This window comes from Xenopus laevis, chromosome 9_10L (assembly GCF_017654675.1).
Source record: "Xenopus laevis strain J_2021 chromosome 9_10L, Xenopus_laevis_v10.1, whole genome shotgun sequence".
NCBI lineage: Eukaryota > Metazoa > Chordata > Amphibia > Anura > Pipidae > Xenopus > Xenopus laevis.
The window spans coordinates 74,594,887-74,618,529 of record NC_054387.1 but is presented as its reverse complement, the minus strand read 5'-3'; the positions used below and the strand labels follow the sequence as shown (position 1 = coordinate 74,618,529).

General features: G+C 36.8%; 1 protein-coding gene across 2 annotated transcripts in view; it reads left to right on the top strand.

Annotated features, from left to right (window-relative positions):
- The window catches only part of stk39.L (serine/threonine kinase 39 L homeolog), a 152,267-nt gene that overhangs the window by 79,270 nt on the left and 49,354 nt on the right, over positions 1 to 23,643 (top strand). For both annotated transcript variants that reach the window (XM_041576690.1, XM_041576691.1), the window contains one exon: positions 21,379 to 21,431. In XM_041576690.1, the coding sequence (XP_041432624.1) occupies positions 21,379 to 21,431 (53 nt within the window). The remainder of the gene's footprint in view (positions 1 to 21,378; positions 21,432 to 23,643) is intronic.

The window sequence follows — 23,643 nt, the reverse complement described above, 5'->3', positions numbered from 1 at the left end:
GCAGATACCAGCAGTGTAAAGGCCTGTGCCCACTGATCAAAAGCAACACACAGTGTGAAAAATGCACGTGTGGCACATTGTAAAAATTTAAATTGAAATAACATTGAAATTGACATTTCAGGTGCAAAATGTATTTCAGATTTAGTAACCCATAGCAATGAGTCTACAGATAGCATTTACTGTGATGCTGTTTAGAAACAAACATTTAAATAGTTGCTATGCTTAATAGACCTCAGACATTCATTTTACTTAATACTTTCCATAGCTAGAGAGTTGAGAGAACGCCAAAGAGACATGAGATGTGCTTATTTACAAAACATGTTTTGGGCTCGGAGCCCTTTATCAAGTGCCCTGAGCCCGAAACACGTAGTGTAAATAAACACATGTATTAGCAGCTAGCACTGCCTCTTTGGCTTTCTGTCAGTAATCCATGGACAATTGGTTGTATCTTTGTAAGTTCCCTGTCCAAATCTTAAAGGCACAATGCACAGAACTGGAACAGAACATTTTAATTTGGTTCAGCCCTATAGTATTCACTTTTCCTTATGGTTACACGGGGGGGGGGTCCAAATTTCACTCAATGCAGGTTGCAGTTACAAGACGTACATTCCAAACAAAACCACTGGACTTGCAAGGACTTGCATAGGAATTTCTTCTCCTCTGGCCTGGGTTGTCCATACTGTTCTGCACTCATAATGCTCCATGTCTGTAACCACAGCTATTAAGCCTCTATCTCCTTGTTGGGGTACCAGCTACCCATGCTACTCTAGCCCTCTCTGGCTAAGGCACCTAGTGCCTGTACTTTAGGAGACCTACCTAACTGCACCTGCAGGAAACAAAGACCACTCCCTGGGCGTGACTCCTCCCTTCTATACCTTACGTCTTCTGGTTTCTTTGGCTCCTCTATTGGTGGTGGTGGATACTACAATTAACCAATTTCTGCTGACACCTTGTGGTGGTTTCACCAAATCACATTTATCACCTTTTTTCACTCACAGTTTTAAGCATACTCCAAAATTTCCATTCATACATCCAGTTACCATACAAACATTTTCAATCATTTCCACTCACATCACGGTCCACCCCCTTACATCTTTACACCTGTGATGAGAGCCTATATATTCCTCAAGAAGCGCAGTCACCTCCATTGTTAATGGTAATAGCTAGATATTTTTTTTAATTTCAGCTTAACAACAGAAGAAAGATAAAGATAAACAGAAGTTGCAGAACTGTTAAAAACTGATTGTTGCATGTTGCAGTATTCAGCTACCCAGCACCTTTTAATGCAGCACTACATGTATATATCAGAGGACTGTGATCACACCTGTCTGACCTACACAGTGAGGAATTGATAGTTCCGCGATCATTTAGTCGCCCATTAATTAAACCTCTATTTTTTTTCTGGTTAAGGTTTTTAGAAGGAAAAGTAAAATTTTCCATGAATTTCTGCTAAAACTCCAAAAATATGCCATCTTAAACTTGTCAAGGTCATGTAGAAGTCAATGGCTGATGTCCCTGAAGTTGTTTCTTGACATTGTGATCTGCGCTGGATAATCTGAAAAAATTGGGGTTTTCATCTGATAATCCAAAAAGTTTTCGCAGCAAAAAATAAAATTTAGTTTTCGGAGCATCAATCGTGCAATACAACATTTTGTCACTTCAATTTTTTTTACAATTTTTTTTTGATAATTGAGTTCATTTTATAAATAGGGGAGTTAGGTCGACTTTGTTTGCAGAAAAAAATAAGATTAATTGAGTTTAAGTAACTCAGTCCATTGATGTAAGTTACTGTAATTATGAACAAACAAAGGTATACATTTTACAATAAACTAACTGGCAATCTGCTCATCTGTGGGCCCAAAATGCCTCAGTCCTTAACTGTACACAAAGTTAAATCTAATCTGGTGAATGAACAGAGTGATTTGGTCATTTGCCAAACTGACTAAATGATCAGCCCACATTTTGGGTTGCTGCATTGTTTATTTAGTTACCGTATATACTCGTAAATAAGCCGACCTGAGTATAAGCCGAGGTACCTAATTTTACCTACGAAAACTGGGAAAACGTATTGACTCGAGTATAAGCCTAGACACAACTACTTCCCTGTCTTCCAGCAGCGCACATTCCGCCAAAGCGACCCCCCCAACAATCAACCGGACTTCTTTGCAAAGTTGATGGTGACAGAGAATTGCCGGATTACTGTGTGCCATCACTGTTAATCTTTCATATAACCAACAGAGGGCGCTGTGTGATATTGCCATCACTGTTAATCCTTCATATAACCAACAGACGGCGCTGTGTGATATTGCCATCACTGTTAATCCTTCATATAACCAACAGATGGCGCTGTGTGATATTGCAGTCACTGTTATTCTTTCATATAACCAACAGATGGCGCTGTGTGATATTGCAGTCACTGTTATTCTTTCATATAACCAACAGAGGGCGCACTGTTATTCTTTCATATAACCAACAGAGGGCGCTGTGTGATATTGCAGTCTCTCCCCAAGCGAACTGTTGGTATAGGAATGATTAAAAGTGACTGCAATCTCAGCTACTGCCCACTGACTCGAGTATAAGCAGAGGTAGAGTTTTTCAGCACATTTTGGATGCTGAAAAACTCGGCTTAAACTCGAGTATATACGGTAGTTACAGGAAAGTGATCGTGAACGAAAAAACACAAAAATCACAGTGTACATAGCATATGTATGTGGATATGTGGGTGTCTATAGTTTCCAGGTAGAGACCATATTCCCTTTTTGCATCATTCCAGAAAATATTGTCATACATTATTACTTTGTAGACTTCTCAGACACATTATTTTCTGCCATGATGCAAAAAGAGAATATGGTGTCTACCTGGAAACAATAGACCCCTAAATCTGACACTCATTTCTACAGATATATGTTGTTGAGATGATATAGTCAGGAATGTGATTCTAGTCTTATTAGTGACTAGTATCCTAAGTAGTAGTCAAGTGAACAGAATTCTGTACAGTCATATTGCAGTACATGTGGTTTCTGTAGGGTTTTTGATACAATGCCATGTCTTTGATTACTGTGTAAACAAGGTCAGTTCATCTTGGGTGATGGATTTTATACAAAGAGTATATATTGGACATCCATTAACTTTTTGAAAACACATCCAAAGTGCTTGTGATTATTCAGTGATGCTTGAAGGTTGGCAGTTCATGGTATCCTCAGTTCTTGCTTAGCCATCTATAACTTGGCCATCATAACTTTGTTTCCTTTTTCAACTGTGGATAGCAGTTTATATCGACATATTAATGTAACAACTGCAACTCCAAGCATCACAGCTGTCTTGGGGATGATGCATAATGTAGCTCACCAACAGTTGTAGAGGCGCAAGTGGAAGATCACATATTTAGGGTTTGGTTTCCCTTTAAGACAGCTGCAATGCAGCTTGGTCTATATCAGATACCTTTGAGATTTAAAGGAATGAAAAAATTCGTAGCTATGTAGCTAACAGCGATAGTCAGCTTGTTTAAAAGGCTAAATATTGTGTCTGCTAAACAGAATAAAGAATTACTAGACATCTAATTTTTGCAGCAGCAGGAATTGCCCACTGAAGAGATTATCTGGAAGAAACATATGGGATAAGGTATATCGACCCATATTTAATATTCATTTATCTTCCACCGAATACCTTACAGCGCTAAAAAGCCTGCCATTTCACTTGAGCGGCACAACACAGCATTTGCAGTAATTTTCAATTCACTTTTTTCTCTGGCTCTGATGATTTCTTCTTTTGCCTGTCTGAACAGTTTTCTGTTTAGGACTTATTTTTTTTCCAGAATTTAAATCCATACGCACCCCACTGTTAAAAGTAATTGTTTTAGTGTTTTTATTTCTGCTCCTTTTTATGGTTATAATAATCAGTGAGAGGAAATTCATTGCTGGGTTCCCTTTCTTTCGTTTTTAATTAGGCAACAACAGGCACCATAGAATGCTGGCAGCATCTGGCTAACTGCTTCTTTTGTCTAACCATAGGAAGAGAAATAAAGGGGGTATTAATAATAAAACCTGAATAAAAACATATTGTTATCCTTTTGATAATAAGGCTATAGCTGTTTTTATTACTACACATTTGTTCTGTTAAAAACATCAAATTTATGTACAAACTTCCAATAGATGATAAATAGAAGAATATGTGAATCCTCCATAGATCTTTCCCACTGCACTTCCCTGTCTTTTTGAAATAGGTGGCTTAAACATTCAATCACCATTGAGAGTATTGGCTACTGTCAGTCATTTTGCTGTTGCCTAAAATATGGAGGTTACAATGAAATTTCGGGTTCCTTGCCATTGATAAAGTGTTGTGTCTGGTGAGATATGTAGTACAGTAAACAGTCTGGTTGTGCAACAGTGTGTAGGCTGTATTAGTGTTGCTCAATAATGATGTGCAGGTCAGCTCAGAGCATGCAGATTTGGAAGTTTCACCCTCAAACCTGTCCCCTTCATCAATGTTATACTGTTTACACTTTTTCCTGTTATATCATTTCTGACATAATTTAAGGGGCTCAGGTCTTTCTCAAAGTCAGCCAGATCAGTGGTATGTTAGAGTGGGCACTGGCCAGAAAGTTTTAATGAAAAGAAATCCATATACTTTAATTATAATATATATTATTTTACCCATAATTCCTCCACCTACTTTCCTTGTAATCAGGAATCATTTGTTTAAGCAGAGAGTTGCTGAGCTATAGAGGAACCCCTCCTTTCTCCAGCTACTGTAGCCCTCGTCTGAGGATTACAGATACGGAGGAATTGATTATACAAGGATTTTTATCTAGGAGGGGTAATTTGATCACCTTACTAAATAATATTGTAATACTGTAGATATTTCTTAATTTAAGCAATAGACAAAAAGTATGGTCTGCAAAAGCCCTATTCATTCAACTAATATTTAAAATGTTTTTTTCCTCTTTCGGTGTAGCATAGAATTATAAATATTCTCTGTTAAAACAGTTATAAATACTGTGTAGCAGTTCATGGGAAAGACTTTAGTAGAGCAGTCTGTTTCTGGTTGCTAAGAGAAGCTTGCCAACCTAATGAGGAGCGGCAGGATTAATAGAAATGAACAATGAAGAAGCAATTAGATACAAATGAGATTGCAGGAAAATGGATGGATTATGCACCGGACTGTCTGGATAATTCATAAAACTATTCCATAAGTGTATGAAAAAGGAGAACTTGCCTAACTATTTTTAACTCTTTGGGACTTATTTACTAAAATCAGAAATTAAATATATTTGCCTTAAAAATTGCTTTCTTATTTATCACAAAACCATATTTTATTGTTTTTAAAACTTAAATATAAATGTATTAATGGCTGTATCCGGCAAAATTATCAACAGGATTAGCATTTGATGTGGAGAACTCTGAAAAGCTGACCCAATGTTTTTTATCTTGCCAAATCAAGATTATAAAGCCTTATTATTTGTGGGTCTGCGTTAAAATGTATTTTTTTTAGCTCTTTGTAATTTTCATGACCTTCATTTATTCATGAATATTTGGTCAATGTCATTCCCCACACCTGTTTTACAGCTGCAGTCTCATTGCCATACTGAGCAAACTATCAGCCAATAGTCAGGTGCTTACAAACCGAAAACCACATTATATGCAGTATAATAAATTACTTGGATAGAGAGGAGATCAGTTGGCTGGAACGCACTCTTAAACAGGGACAGCAGGCTTGAGTTCTGTTAGCAGATTGTGACCTTTGGCGGTGTCTTGTAAAATCAGGTTGCAAGGCACAGGCAATGTATTAGTAGCTTTACAGGAAAATATAACCAGTTTGTAAGCATAGATTCTGTTTTAATTATCTTCCATTTGGTGAACAGTAAGTATAAGGTAATAGTTATCTTGCTGTTAAAAGAAATTTTTTTCAGGCATGCATGTTCAGAATCTATGGGGGCTCAGAGCCATGGTTGGTGGAGCCTAGTCTGAAGACAACTCAGAGACACATTCAATTTGATTTCCTAGATACTTTTTGAAGCCTATCTTCCAGATAAATCGGATCAAGATTTAGGGTCAACATTAATTTAATGTCTTATATTATTGGAGAAATGGCAGAATTTTCACATGTTTAGAACTTTGTTATGAGCTATGGGAGTTCTTTGGCTAAATGTTTGGCCTCAAAGGTGGGCTTGACCCAGATAAGTACGACAACCATTGCTCTATTCCTACTTACTTCCCGGTGTCTAAACCTAGGGTTTATTTATCAAGGGTCAAATGTTAGTGTTTTATATCTCGAATGAAATCACAACTCGATTGGTATCTTATTTAGACCAGAATGGAAAAAACTAAATTCTGCGAGTTTGAGTTGTGAAACTCAAAAACTTGAATTAATTGCGTTTTCTATGGGAAAAAACTCAAATCGCTCAAATTATTTGAGTTTTTGGGCAAAACCCTCTGAAAAAAACTTGAACATCAAGCAGGCTGTTAACATCTTCAAATGGTTCAAGGGACCTATGCCATTGACTCCTACATGACCTCGACAGGTTTTAGATGGTGTATTTTCAGATTGAAGCTATTTCCAGGAGTTTATCCCAAAAATGTAAGTTTTGACCAAACAAATCGACTCGAAAAATCAAATTTTCGTGGAAAACACAACTCGAATAATAAATAAATAACCCTCCTAATGTCACACCAGGTACATTCTTCTTCCAACACATCACACTTGAGTATTTTATGACCAATGGTCACAGGAGGCTTATAAAATGGTATGGAAGGGAGCATGGGTGGTTTCATCTATTTCTCCACCTGCAGAAATAATGTAGAATACATTACCATGTTTTTGTCAACATATATGGCTGCACAATTTTTGTTGTTACGGTGGGGTGCTCTGAGTCTACAGTGTGTTTCCTTTTGAACTCCCAACATCTCAGATCTTTACTCTGCTCCCACACTTACTAGTATATAAAATAAAATAATGTCTGAATCTACTACTAAAGAAACATTAGCAGTAAGACAGATAGTCCTTCACTGACAAGTTGGAGACCCTATATTTCCTTTCCAGCTTTTCTATAGACAATGTGTATTTCATTTTGAGAAACTCTAGTGTTCTTGAGCTGTGTTCTCTTTAATCTCTGTTTAGACCTTGAATGGAATTCTGCTTCCAACTTCTACAAGAGATAAATTAAATGAACACTTCAGTTGTGACATATTGATATATTCTTATGAGGAGAAGGGGCAAAGAAACAGGATGCTTAAGTAGTGATTCAGCTGAAGATAAACTATCAAGAGTGAACATTAAATGATCATTTAAACGTTAGCAGTTATATTGAAAGAGAAACTAATCTCTTTGAAGGAGACAGTTGCTTATTAATTTGGTTGTCCTTGACATATATATATATAATGAGGTAAAATATCATGATCATCATCTTTTAAATATAGGGTGAAAGACCACACACAAGAAATACATCTCTCTCATGTATATAGTGGGCATCACTGGCCACATGTTGCCTCTGAAGTGTTGAGAGGTAGTTGTCTGAGTTTGGAAGAATTGATGTGGAGGATGCCCCAGAGACATAGCTTTAATTGAGCTTGTCTGGGAAGTCAGTGTAGCCAGTGCTAATATATGAGTGCACACAGACCTCTGGGGAAATTATAGGGGGCAAAGATTAGGTTAGGTTATAAAATGATTGCACAGTGTACTGTAAAGTTCAGGGGGAGTGGGATTGCCCATGCACTACGGCCACAACACAGTAGTAGAATAAATGTCCTTTCATTCCTTATTCAAACAAGCAAGCTGTATCTTCAGCAGGTAACAATAACAACTTAAACAAGCTGTATCCTCAGCAGGTAAAATAAGTCAACTTATATATAGTCTTCAGCATAAAGTAACAATCACTTTCATGCACAGCAGAATTGAAAAGAAACAGTTCATATTCCCATTCAGGGATCAGGCTCATAGCAGACAAATCAAGTTTCAAGTTTTCTTTCATTATGTAAGTTATCATCATTTATAGTGTCTGAGTGGAATTGAATACATTTACAGTATGTTTCAGATTTTTCCATTTTGAGTTCTTGAAAGGTTGAAGTATAGCAGTGATTTACTTGTTTTATTTTATATGTAAATATGAGTTAAAACCACTGAAAATTCTTTTAGAGATGGATGAGAGGTAATAGTATTTATGGGCTGTATGTAGTGTGCCAAAGGTGTATTGGTATTACCAAGCAAGTAAGGCTCTTTGAATGATGTTATTTTTTATGTTAGATGAAACACAGCTCCTTAATGTACTTCTTGAACAATGGAATCAAACATATACTTCTACATCAATTATAAAATAAAGAAGTTAATTGAACAATAACCAACACAGGTAGCTATCTTTAAACTGAGGCTAATCTTGTGCCTTGCCTGTTTATCAACACACACTATCATTCTGCCACTTGTTGTACCAATTGGTATACCAATTGGCTGTAGTCTAGAATTGCATGATAGCTATCCTAATGGGTTTTAAGTCATTGATGACCCAAAGAGCTCAATATAAACAATATATACTTTCCCAAGTATTGTAGGTGACAGTGTGGGTGAAATGCTACAGTCTTTAAAGACTTAAGACCCAGTCCTGCAAACACAGCCATGCAATAAAAAACTGTACCAGGCTGCATGACCTTCTAGTTGCCATGGAAAATACCATAAACAGTGGAGAGAATGGTAAACACATTAATAGGTCCCAGGATGTTGAGCAAGGGGTCATGGGCTCATGCCCTGGGGTATGTAAGACTGTCAAATCTCTCTGTGTCCATTGCCCTAAAATTAAAAACCCCACGTCAGTAGATTTAGTATTCTGCACATACTGCAGTGTAGCGGGGGACTAAATTGCTTCTAGGTATGTTGTCTTAAAAAAATTTTTTCCAGTCATTTAACTGTCTCTTAAACATTCTGCCTACTTTTAAACTTTGCCTGTTAATTTTCACTTTAATACAGCTGAGAGTTTTTTACACTGTCTCTATAAAATAAAATTGCTAAAAAATGAAGCCGCTTGCATGAAAATCACAGCATGGATTTGGAAATAGGCAATATTTTTATGAGCAGGCAGCTCAATAAACTGATAAATCATATTCATATAATTTTTCTGTGCTATGGAGAATCTGAAGGATATGAATATTTAAAATGAGAGAACCATTTTGAACTTGGTGCACAGACTAATGTTGCTGTATTCAGTGCTGGGGCTATAGTGCTATAAAGATGTAAGAGGAATCCTATTCATTGTTTGATGAGCCATTACTATCCTCACAGGATAACTAAAAACTCAGTACCTACTTCTCTAATTCGATTACTCAATTCCTAATACTAAACCTAATGTACTGCACTGCTCAACCTCACTTTACACAGTTGTTGCTGGAAGACAAATCCCAACATACTTTAACATATTATGAAGATTAAAGCAATATAGCTGAATAAATAATTTTCCTCAGCTCTCCGGGGTCCTCTGCAGCATTTAAATGCGAATGATTCTCCAATGAGAATCCCAGCTGATCTGTGTAAATCTGGCTCCATGTTCTAAACCTGTCCTTTATCCAGGTCCGGATTTGTGGCGAGGCCGCATAGGCACGGGCGGCATAAATTAAGGGGCGGCATGCCACGTAGCCGCAGCGGTAGTTTGGGAAGTTCTGGAGAAATAAGCACTATAGACGCTTAGTAGGCCAGTGGAAAAGATGCGCATGCGCGCAATTCTACAGGGGGGAGGGGGCGCCGGAGAACACTGGCCTCTGGGCGCCGCGAGGAGTAGTCCGCTCCTACCTTTATCCCCAATTAAATTGCTTTTGTAGTGACATTTTGATCAGTCAAATCCCCTTTAAAGGGGCAGTAAACTCTGCTGCACTGCTCAACCAAACTTTACTCAGTGCAAAACCCAGAATAATGTAAAATCTAATGAAGGTTGTCGCAGGTATCAAAATCGCTGTTTCGTAAAGTTTTCCCCAGTTTTGCGAATTTCGTGGCAAAGCGAAACGTGAAAAATTCTCCCATTACTACCAGTAACGTACTCTGCTCAAAAATCAAGTAACGCCTTTCCTCTGCTTACAGCCTTTTATTTAGGGAACTGGTTAGCAGAACTGAAACAATTGGTGAAGATGTTACAAATTCTTTATATTACTGGCACAAAAACTGCTAACATCTTGAAAATTAGAATAAAATAATGTAAGTTGCAACAGTACTCAAAAGAGCATCTTGAGCAATTTGACAAGAATTTTCTTAGCGAGGAATACATAGGGGCAGATTTATTAAGGATCAAAGTGAATTCGAGGGAATTTTCGAAGTAAAAAAATTCGAAGAGAGTAAATTATACCCTTAGCAATTACATACAACAAGGTAAAGCTTATCTATGTGCAAAGTGAACAACGGGTTTGTGGACTGTTCATGGCATTCTGTTACTTTTGCATAGTGCAGATGAAATGCATTAATTGAGGGAGTTCAGCGTGGAGAACAACATTTGCATTAAGAACACTTTTCCTCCATTTCTATTACTCGATTGTATTTTTAGACTGTTTCTGTGCATACAGTATGTTCTATACCTCCCCAAGGAAATAATGAACTTTGCAAAGTGCTATCCAACTAGCAGATGGATTAAATGCTGGGTCAAAGTAATTTTTTGGATACTTCGACCATCGAATAGGATACTACGACTTTGAATTTATTTCGACTTCGATTCAAAGTAAAAATCGTTCGAATATTCGACCATTCGATAATCAAGTACTGTCTCTTTAAAAAAACTTTGACTTCAATACTTCGCCAAATTAAACCTGCCGAAGTGCTATGTTAGTCTATGGGGACCTTCTACATCATCTTTCTAAGTCTTTACACATCGAATAAAAATACTACGATCGATTGCTAAAATCGTTCGAATTGTTCGATTCGAACGATTTAATCGTTTGATCGGATGATTTTTATTCGACCGCAGGATTGCCAGATTTGTTGAAAAAAACGTCAAATTCGGTATTCTAATTCGAAGTCTTTTAATTCGATGGTCGAGTTTTTTGAATTCGATATTCGACCCTTGATAAATCGGCCTCATAGTGTTTGCCATATCTGCATAATTTGGGATCATGTTAAAATGGAACGTTGTTCACCCAGAGCTCTGGTTGACTCAAATTAGGTAGGAATAGCAAATGTCTGCAGGGCTACATATTGGGCATGTCCTGGGATATTACCCTTGGAATAACTCCATTCACTGTCCAACAGGAATGATATTTCAAGCTGTAGCTAAGTTAAAATTTGACAGGCCAATTATGAAGGCCACTGATGATATCAATTTAAAAGTCAGCTATCAAGCACCGGACATTGTGGCATTTTGGATCTTTGAGCTGACCCAGCATTTAATCCATCTGCTAGTTGGATAGCACTTTGCAAAGTTCATTATTTCCTTGGGGAGGTACAGAACATATGCACAGAAACAGTCTAAAAATACAATCGAGTAATAGAAATGGAGGAAAAGTGTTCTTAATGCAAATGTTGTTCTCCACGCTGAACTCCCTCAATTAATGCATTTCATCTGCACTATGCAAAAGTAACAGAATGCCATGAACAGTCCACAAACCCGTTGTTCACTTTGCACATAGATAAGCTTTACCTTGTTGTATGTAATTGCTAAGGGTATAATTTACTCTCTTCTACACAAAAACACATTTCATGCTTTTTCTTCAAATGACAGCTATTTATTCAAGAAACTTTTATGCTTTATTTATTTATTCAGACAACAGCTATTAAGACACAGGACCAGGATTTATAGTGCGGAAAATGTAATTAATGAATAAACTAAATTATGGGGACTGAGCAAAATGAGCAAGAATGGAACAAAAGTTTGGGTATGTGTTTGCACCCATATATGATATAACTTTAGAGGTCATCTGGGTGCTTTGAGGGTATGACTAAAAATTCTTCTACAGATGTGGGACCTGTTAACCGGATTGCTCAGGACCTGGGGTTTTCCAGATAAGAGATCTTCCAGTAATTTGGATCTCCATATATAAAGTCTACTAAAAATGATTTATTATTAAATTAACCCAATAAGATTGTTTTCCCTACAGTAAGGATTAATTACTGTATATCTCAGTTGGGATCAGGTACAAGGTTTTGTTTAATTATGAGAAAACAGAAATATGTTTTAACGTTTTGAATAAAATGGGGTCTATGGGAGATGGCCGTTTTATAATTCAGAGCTTTCTGGCTAATGGGTTTCCGGATAACATATCCCATACTTACACTTGTGCAGACAATATATTGTTAAATCAAAAACCCTCAAAAATACTGTACTGAGCAGTTATGGCGTTACTTGTTAAAATTGAGCCCCCTATGGCAGGATAGACAAAAGTCTCTATTTGCACTCCTCTATTCTTCTGAATTCCACCTAAGGGGTGTAGCAGATTAATCCCAAACTTTCTGTTCAGATCATCTTGTAATCATCTATGCCAAACTACTACCTGGAACCTTAAACCAGTAACCAATTTATATCCCAAAACGGGGAGTTGAAAACAAAAATTTTTATAAAAGTACACTTTAAAGTGCTGCTTTAGTGAATTTATGATGAAGATTTTTGAATAGCATAAATTTGAGTTGAATTAGGCACTTCATAGCTACCTCTTTCTAGGATTATTAATATAATGTATTTATATTGTGCTGACATTATCCAAAGCACAGTATGCAGCTTACCATTTATCAAGAGACTATGTAGTTGCTCTTGCCAGTACAGAAATGCATTACAACATATTACAATACATTTCACGTGGTCTCCTGTGGTATCCTAACAAGATAATACCCCCATGCCTCAACTTAAAGTTGATTGTTGTTCTCCAGGGACCTAATTTCATTCAATAAGAAGCAACACAAGCACAAATTCTATTTTGTCAATACTGTGGGATACCTAGAATGCCTTCTCCTAACCAGAAAGTCAATATCGAGTGCAATAATTAAATTAGAGGTACATTTTAATCCCTAACAACAAAATCTATTTTTTACATTAGGTAAAGTTTAGTCTTTCATCATTAATACATATATTGAGATTGTACATATTTTAGGCAAAGTCATATAATAATAGAAAGACCTTTTATCCTAGGTCCCAATTAGTCTAAATAAATTCACGCCTGCTCCCAACCTGCACCCGAACCCGGCACCTCCATTTATAGACCCACCCATCTCTGACATCACAAAAGGGGATGGGGTGGGGCAGGTGTTTTCATATAAATGGAGGCTGCTGGAGCTGAAAGCTAGCAGAGTAAGGTTGCAAGCAGGGAGAACGGGACTAGCAAAATTTGTGTGGAAGCCTGAACCTGCCAAACCTGTGGGTAATCCCACAATATTTCAGGGTTGTATACATCCTGTGGCCAGCATAAAATTGCCCCCTGCAATGGCCCCTAGCCCTCTGAAGCTTCTAGGTGCTGGGGAGCCCTGTATAACAGGGAGGAGTAAATCAAACTCTTCCTAAAACCAACAGTAATTCACAAGTGTTTCCACCAGGCTGAGTTGAAAATGAACATTATAGAGACCAATTATGCAATTTATATATTGGTCACCAAACTGACCACTGAAAGGCACTGTTTTATTATATCTCTATATATGACTTGTTTATGTTCATGATGATTATTAGTATGTATGTATAAACCTTTTTATTTAAACATAGTAGATTTCCCTTTCAGGTTTCTAATTAATAGTAACAGCACATAGTAATTATTTCTTTTTTTGAAATTAACTTGGCTTTCTGATTTATATGATTGGGCTGAACTTTAAAATCACCAGCAGAGTAGGCAACGAACTCATCACTGTGTCTGTGTTGTGGAAGAACCTAATAGAATACCATCTAATAGAGTTCTTCCTTTCTCACTTTTCACTTATCCAGAGATATCACTTTTTGGCCACCAGTGATGGGCAAATTTGGGGCATTTTCGCTTTGTGGAAAAATTCAAAAACTTCCTGCGAAATTCGCAAAACGGCGAAAAATTCATGAAACGGCGCTGGAGTCTCGTTTTTGACGCCGGCGTCCTTTAGTTTATGCTTACTGCCCTCCTCTGAGTGACTTTTGAATTGGCTTTGCAGAAGAATCCCATGGGGGTTGGCACTTTTGATATACATTTCTAAAATTTGTGCCTTAGTTGGAACCATACTAAGCAGTTTATGTGCCTTCTAAGAAGATATTTGACAAATATCTGGTGGAGGGACCTGTCCTATTTTCTTTTTGTTTGAGCAGCTTGATACAATATAAATCAAGGCACCTTCAGTACCTACCCAATGTTCTCAAGAAGGAAATTATAAAGCAACTCAAGGGCTAAGGGTCACAATCTATATTTCTGAATTCAAATTTTTGTATATTATAGATAGACCTATTTTTTTTTAGTTTTTCTTCCTTCATGTTGTATGTTTTTCCTAAATGCCATATTTTATCTTTTCAGAAGATGTAGAGTGGCCAACACATAAATATCACACATTTTATCACTCTTCTCTGTCACCGTTGCTTGCTTTTCCCTAATATTTCTTGTCAAACTCAGCAGAGGATTACTTTTGTGCAGAAATTCTCGTTCAACACAACATGCCGGCATCGTGAAAAACTTTATATAACAAACCAACCCACTGGCTGCTTATTTCACCTTCCCAATTTCACCGAGCTGTGTTAATGGTACTTTTTATGCATTTGTTTGTCAGCACTCTTTTTTATTTCCGCAGGCTGCCTTTTTCTGTGTTTCAGTCCATTGGCTTCAGATTAATGCCAGACATATTCCTACAGAGGCCAATGAACAGTTTTATTTTTACCTCTCCAACAGCCAGCATAAAGTCAAAGTACAGTGAGACCTAACTACATTAATGTCTACTTTTTCTTCCTATCTCTCTTTTGCCAAAAACAGAAAATCTGTTGTGCCCTCCAGATTATTCTCAATTTCTGAGGTTTTGTGCTACAAACATCAGTACGCTATTTTGTCAACATGTGTTCATTTCCATAGTTTAACTATCTTCCAGGTGGAACTAATAAACTACAATGGTGTTAAAACGGACAGATCTTGAAGAAATGTCATCTAACCTGGTGTTAAAAGTTATATCCATTTCAACTTTATTTTACTAGGTTTATTTTTTTTTTTATGCACAATAGTGTACCTTCTAGCTAAATGTCTCAAATATCTGCTCAGCATTCAACAGCCAGACCTGGTTATTGAGGATACCATAGGATTTTCAATTAAAATGCAAATTTACTGCAGTCATTCCTGAGCAACTGCTCTGTTTAGTCATAAATCCTGGTGTGACTGGATAGGTTTATCTGTTTTATGGCATGACACGGCTTAGAAAATATGGGTCTGAGTGTTATGAAAAAGATGTAATGGAACCTTCTTTTTAGCCAATCTGTTATGCTGTCCATCTTGTCTTTGGTATGCAATAAATGAGAGTCAAAAGAAAAACTGGAAAAGGTGCTCCAGTGTTATGAACTTCCGTGACCTAACTTATTTTCTATAATATATGGTTTTATGTTTTTTTTCCTCTTTACAAGCATTGAAGGGATGTTGTCTGGTTTTGCTGTTCCTATGTTTTGCCATTATTAGTTTCTTTGGATCAATGCCCACATTTGTAAAATTGTAAAGTGAATGAGACATTTACGTTTTTTTATTGGCCTTTCATGTTTGAGAGAGATCCGATGCCTGACAGAGGGAGAGGAAAGGGAACTTGTAAGTAGAATAGGTTAAAGCAGAAAAAGTGGGTTTATGAAAACACGTCCAGGGGGTCAGTTTCATTACCCATACTGATTGTCCAGCCATAGGTTACAAACTTTATGATCTGGAAACATAGATGTTTTGTACACAGATCTGGGGGGCATTTATTATATGCATGGCAGGGTGCAAAGTGCAAAAAATGGGCACAATCTGCCATCTGTTGGTGCCACCCCATTATGCTCCTGACTTGTGCCTTATTCAGATGTGCAAGTTAGGGAGCGTCAACAGATGTAGTCCACAGAGTGGCCATACCAGCCAGACAACCAATGGAATAGAAAAATACATTTTGAGCCTTTTTAGTCTTTTCATGAATCTAAAAAGAATAGCATAGCTTGAGATATATATTTATTATAGTTCATTTCTTTAGCCCTCTTGAAGAGAAATATGACTCATAATTGATTTGCCCCACCACGTACCATATAACTACATCTGCCCTGCTGGTTTGTCACATTTGGATGTGTTTTTCACAGTGATTATTTGTGTTCTAGCAAACTCTTCCACTTGACTTTATCCTTATGTTTTCCTTCTTTTTAGAACTTCTTACATTGACTAATAATGATGTAGAATAACCAGGGAACCAGCCTTGATTTTTTTTTCCAGCTGTTACCCACTGTATGTTGATTGTCATGCCGAGCTAAAGTAGCAGACGGTCAGAGACAGAGCAGCTGGAACATTTGTTGAAAAGTCAGTAATGTTTTATTTTAATGATTTATTTGTCTTCTAACCCGAAGGTGATTCATTCCTATAACTAATCTGAGCATTGCTTGACATTGTAGCATTTTCACTTTCAAAGAGACTTTTAAAAAAAGTGAAGATTCTATGCTCTCAGAAGCCCAAGGACAAAAATCTGATTTCATATCTAAATGACCTAGTGGTTAAAAAAGGAGTTGCTTTATCTCCATTCCCTTTGCAAAAGCAAATGATCATTCTGCCTAGGCTTCAGAGTCTATCAACTCAATAATTGCTGTTTTCATGTTAGATTAATATCAAGCCAGGAGAAGAATACAAATGTATGAAATATGATAAAGCAATTAAGCATTCTGTCAATACTTCTCATTAAGATTTCATAAAATATTCTCTGTCTTAGGCAACAGTAGTCAGACAGTAACCTCCTCAGAGATAGCTCTTCAGTTGTCTAACATTACTGACTCAATGATGAATTAAGACGGTTAGACTCTTCAGGTGCTGTAACGATAATATAATTCCAAGAGTTCATCAACAAGATACTGGCATGCTACAATCATAATGCAGATATAGCAACAACTTCTATGTCATCTCTTTTTGGTAACGATCCATAGCTACCAGTAATAATAAAACTTTAGCCCAATTTAATAAAAGGCAAAACAGGACCTGATCAATATTTTAATGCAAGGCATGCTATTAACATTAAGTGGTAAATGTACTAGTGGGTTATGTACCTCAATTTCTTCTGGTTGAAGTTTTTTGGGGGAAAACTCGATTTTTTCGAGATTTATTATACCTCGAAGCTGCTAAAAGTCCAAATCCGAAAATCCGCCATTTCAAACCTGCTGAGGTCATGTAGAAGTCAATGACGATATCTTCTAAGGTCCCTTTTACAATTTGAAGATATTGATCTGCTCTGGGTTTTGTCTGATAACCCAAGAAATAACCTATCAATTCAGACATCAAATCCGATTTTTTTTTTGGAGTTATTTTATTAATGAATAAGTTTGGTCGAGCTTGGGTTTAATAAAAAGATGAGATAAATTACAGTTTTGGTAAATAACCTCCCTAATGTGGTCATTTTAAATAACCTGGGTGTTAGTTACCAAGTGGAAAAATAGAATGACCCATAAAGCACTTTTATGAGATACATATTCATATGACAAGTGGGAAAGGAGAAATAATGTCTTCCTCGCTAAGTACTCTGATCCTAACAGATCCTTACCTGCCATAGAGTAGCATAGGTAAGTAGTAAGTGCTGAGGTTAGCAGAAAAACAGCCTTATTTTAATGCATAGTTATTGCTGGGGAAAGAACGTCTGGGTGACTAATGACCCAATGCTCTGTCTTTGTAATGTATATTTTACACTGACCCAGTGCTTGCTCGCGCTCTCTCCTAATCTACTTTTTTGCTGATATTATAGAAGCAGAACCCACACTTTAATTGCTTACAATGTGCAGTAATATTTTTGTCTAGAGAAATATAGCTATTAGCATGTGCACTGTCTGTACTGCTTTTCTTCACAGCATATCTTTTGTAAAAAGACATGTTGACATATTTTGTTAATGCATGTCTCATTTGGTAGAATTTTATGATTTTAAATGTAATATAAACTGCTGTTTCGCAGTTCATGCTGTACTACAAATCCCAGCAAAATAAAAGACATGACCAAGAGTTAAAGCATAATGGCTGCTATAGTTCAGCAACATCATGGTTGTAACCCTATGGAAGTATTGCTTGATAAAACTTTATTAATCAGTTCTATATGATTTATTAAAATAATCCTAGCTGATCAGTGTAAATCTGGCTCCATGTCTTTTTTTTTCCTGCAACTGGAGATGACACTTTAAGCACAGTTTTTTACTTTTTTTTTATCACAGAATCAATCTAAAAGGTGTGTATGTCATTCCTTCTGCTGTTTTATTATAGTGTAATCTCATGAAGCCAAAATTACACAATCGCTTTGTATGGAGAACAGTGGTTGTCAGACTTTTTCAGTTTGAGTTTGAGTCCAGCCATGGCACTATCTATTGTTTGTATATTCTCGCTGTACTTGTGTGGGTTTTCTGTGGGTGTTCCATTTTCCTCTCAGACTCCAAAAACTTACAGGTAGGTTATTGGCTGCTTTTAAATCAAGATACAATTTAGATTGTATCACAGGGTTATTTAAAAAAAAATAATAACCAAACCTAATGCAATATTGTTAAGATCAAGTACAAACACCAGGGTGTTACAACTCCACTCAGTGTGTGTCCAGAATCACAGTCTTTGCACAGATTTGTCTGTGTGTTCTAAAGTGCTGTAGTGATTTTAGCAAAGTGAGCAAAATGCTGTCTCCAAAAATAAAATGAAACAAACTGCTATAGTGCTTTCTTCAAAAATAAAACTCAGCATGCAGAACGTATATGCTGTGTATCAAGAAATAACTTTCTCCAGCGTTTTAAGGCAAATTGTGGGTGGTCTATATCTCTATCCACTTGTACAACCACTCAATGGTGTAGCCGGAAGTAATGTCTTGCCTGACGCATTTCGCTGAAGACAGCTTCTTCAGAGGCTCCTGATACTAATAATATGCTTTGTGGTTGCCTGAAATACCAACCTAGTCAATCAGGTAGCATTTTTACATTTTAGGCTTGAGAAAGGCAGAATGGCATGACAAATGACTGAAAATTTTAAAATAAAGAAAATAATACAACAGTTGCAATCTGTGTCAAAATATATTTAAGGTTAAAACTAAAGCTGATTAAACAGACAATAAGAGCAAATGCCAAAAAAAAGTCACATGCACATATGGCAAAATCACACTTTAACAAAATAAATTTCTGGTTGCGTATCATTTTTCATGATACCCGGGGAGGATTAAACAGTAGGCAAAAGATGGATTGTTGTTAAACTTGGTGGTGAAACATAAATGCTTCATTTTGGAAAGCTGCAAGGTGCACAGCTCATTGGGAATTTTATTCTCCATAAGAAATGCATGCAGGTGTTCAGAAAATGCTAGATAAATGAGCCGCTCTTCAGCTGAACAATGCCTAAGATGGATGGATGGCATTGAACCGTTTCCCCTCCATTTCTGAGATACTCGTTTGCTTATGCAGTGCCAATTAAGTCAAAACCAGAAGATGGAAAAAGAAGATTTGGTAGATGTATTAATACAAAATATCTGGCACAGGCAGTTAACACAGGTATTTATTGTCAAAGCAGGGTGTCAATATCTGTGTCAGTCTTTTGTGAAGCAAAATGTCCTGAACTGTTGTCAGATCCTATTTATTATTACATGAGGATGATAATATGCACACTGTCTCCTGGAAATAGGTGATCATCTTGTATCTGTGTTATGTCCTTCACTGATAGAGACAGAATAGCTGGTAAATGATGGGACAATAATGATGTATCTGTTCAGTATCCTGGCAGAGGGACAGCATGTGTTGCTTTAGTGTTTTGCATTGTGATAGAATAACTATAAAGCCCTGTTGCCCCTTTCAAGTTCCCCATTGCACCCAATTAGCAGTGTGATGCAGTTATAATTAGAATTAAGAAATGAACATCAGATTGGTTGCTGTTAATTACATGACCAGGCAAAATTTCAGGCAAAGGTCAGGGTAGACAGCAATCAAAGTAGTCAAGATCAAGGAGGAGGGTCAGAAATCAGAAGATCAGTCAGAAATAACAATTTAGAATGCACCCGGGAACTCACAGATTAAGTCTTTATCAGGCATTGTGCCCTTGGCATCTTTTTATTTTAAATTTGCCACCAGTGACAGTGATGTGATGATGACATTAACATTCCACCGATTGAAACTGACACGGTGGCTGTGGTTGCCAACATTTTGGATGCAGCTCTGGAATTACAGTGCTGGCCGAAACATGAAACCATTGCTCCCTGCTTGAATTGGTGCAAGGTATACCTGGGTGCAGGTGGTGACACAACATTTTCCAGAAAGCACAGAACAGCCACAAGCTTCAGATAAGATATTTTGTAGCAATTTTGAGATAAGCAAATAAGTAATTGTAACAATTTAGATAACAGGTCCCTTGGGAGAAGTTAGACTCACAGCTTAAAGGGCAATTCACCTTCATTAGCAAAACTGTAATAACTGAAAAAAAACAAACACAGAAATATGTTCAAACTTTCATAACCTGCAAGATTTTGTAAAGTGAACAAAATTTGGCAGAGCGGCCTCATTTTTTATTTCCAAAATGTTGGGAGGTACGCAACATACAAAATGATCCCATAGCTGTACCATCATGAGCATGCTTTGAAATACTACTGCTAACCAGGCACTTGCCGGCAGGTGGTAATTCCAAGGCTCCATCTGCTCACTGCAGCAGCAGCTGCCTAACTTGATTCCTATTTTGCATACCTGCATGTGAATGTATTGCTTTTCTTAACTGAGATATAGGCAACCACAGAAAATGTATAAAAAGAAACACATGCTTATTTACCTAGTTTGTGCTGCTTTGTAATGTAGATGTAGATCTCAGTGTAATTATATAGTATGTCCAAGGGTATTGTGGCTCATAATAAAAATATAACTCTTGCCTTCTCTGCTACAAATACTAATCTGTTACTTGTATTGTACAGCTATGCACATTTGCAGGCCGGAAACATTTTGGTGCATAGAGATATATTTAATTAGAACCGAATACTCTGAGAACAGTTAAATGGAATATTCCTCTGAGTTTTACAAATAAAATTAAAATGTTACTTGCAAGCTGTGTTTTGCTTTTTGTTAATTAAGAAGATAATAACACTGCTTCTCGAAAAAATGAGTTTATGTTCTTCCCTAAACCTCTGGTTGTGAATATCCATGAACCTGCACATATTTATATGCTTGTGCACAAATTAAAGGTGAAAAGAGGCAAACCATAAATGAGGAAATTGCTTACGTTTCTAACTGTGAATCCGGTAAACTGCTGAACATTCTGGGTTTTAATGAACTCTGCCTCATTAGATTTAAATGTTTGGACTGTTTTTCAGGAATTCCAGAAAAGAACTTAATGACATACGATTTGAATTTACTCCAGGAAGGGGTAAGTTTAATTAAGAATAATTTTGTTTTGTCTGCACAGTTCAAAGCTAGAATACACAACTATCTGTAAGTGTTAAAGTAGATGTTCCAAAACTCTAAGACTGCCCACCCTAGGGGACCCAGTGCAGTGAGATGATGGTTGATGTGGAATGAACTCTTATTTTGTGTCCTTGATATCCATAAAACTATGTTTTGTTTTGTTATATCTGTTAACATTCTATGAGCTAAGCAGGTAATAAAACCTAATTTGGGCCAACATAGTGGAACCTAAGGGCCTAAGAGTCCTATGTCTATGGGTCTTTTTACAGACATTTTTGTGCAAATTAATTGGATTTTTGGCCTAATTCCAGCACAGAACACAGAAACCTCCAAATTGGTATGGACGTCTCCCATTGACTTATATACAACCTCGACAGGTCTGAGATGACGGATTTTTGGATTCTGACTTTTTGCAGCCTTGGGGCATAATAAATCTCAAAAAATTCAAGTTTTTTTCCCCCACTAAAAATTCGGATTTTCTATTATCAGCTTTGTAGACATACTACTGAATACACATTTGCCAGAAATCTGCAGCAAAAAGGTTCACATATCCAAGATTGGAACCATCTATTTCCTGGTGGATTTTCTGGCAACTGTTTCTAAAGTTGGCCAAGACAATGTACTACAGATATGGGACCTATTATCCAGAATGCTCAGGACCTGGGGTTTTCCGGATAATGGATCTTTCTGTAATTTGGATATTTCTACCTTATGTCTACTAAATCATGTAAACCTTAAAAACCCAATTGACTGGTTTTACACCCAGTAAGTATTAATTATGTTTTAGTTTAAATCAAGTACAAATGTGCTGTTTTATTATTACAGAGAAAAAGGGAATCATTTTTAAAAACTATTTGGATTTGGTCCCTGGGAGAAGGCCTTTCCATAATTTGGAGCTGTCTGGATAATGGTTTTCCAGATAACGGATCCCATACCTGTATTTAAAAGATGTAGTAAAGAAGAAGCAGAAATAATAATAGACTGGAGAGAATGAAAAAGTTCTCACTCCCGCTTGCACTCCAAGGCTGTTGAATCCGTTGAGCAATCTCTAGTCTTGTCCTAATATTAAACATTTTTACACGCCTGTAAATTATGTCACTTTCATTGTACTGTGATTGATCGTGTTCCTTAACAGCCAAAATGAAAAATCAGTCACATCTATTAATTTTTATTTGTCCTTTGATTCCCAAGATTTTGTTGAAAAAGGAGGGCCATAAAATATAAGATTTAGCACAAACCCTTTTTTAAAATAACTTTCATTTTTCATAACTTTCAAAGAACTTTCATGTTAAATGTAAATGTACTTAATGGAAAGACTTAAAGGTACAGTTTGTAGCAATCTAGCAGTGTATGCAAAATTATCTGATCCATAGTTTCTAAACATTTTAAGGGCCCTGGCGCACAAGACATTTGTCACTCTTGATAAATCATGGGCAATACAATGGGCGACAAGACATAAAACTCTTGTGGGGAAATATATAATTTGCTGTTGCCTTTCTGAAGAATTTCAAAGTTGACTCACATGGAAACCTGAAGCAATGTGTATGTTTCATCACCAGCAATTTATATTATTGGCCATGGCAAAGTAGATTCTGTTAGTTGATGCTTTAAGAATCGACTTCTGTACTTGCTTGTCTTCAGGTCTTACCTTGTTGTAACCTGTCATATGCTGAGCAAAGCTGGGAGTTTTAGTTTAGAAATACTTGGGTTGAGCAACATTGCTGTGGAACATCCCCTTGTTAAAGATGCAAGAGGATCAAATGAGAAATCTGCCTTCTTATATTTAATATAGATTTAAGTGAACATTTGGCTGCACATAGATATTTACAAACAAATATGTTCAGTGGTTTTGCAATGATCATATAAATAAAAGTTACCTATTTGGGCACAGAGAAGGTAGGGTTCTTATTTGTTATACTGGCCCTGGAGAAGTGGAAGAAATGCAAAGCAAGGTAGGTACTGGGTCACGCAATAAAGGTACTGGAACAGGTAAGGCACGGCAGGTAATGTACAGGCAATAAGGCCTTAACAAGCTCAAGTCCAAGTCCAGACAAAAGATCAGGGCATGAAAGCAGGGTCAAGATCAGGCCAAAGTTATCAAACAGAGATCAGGATACAAGATAACAGTAGGACCTTCCAGGGGCAGATTGAAGGTTAAAAAATGAACTGGCAAG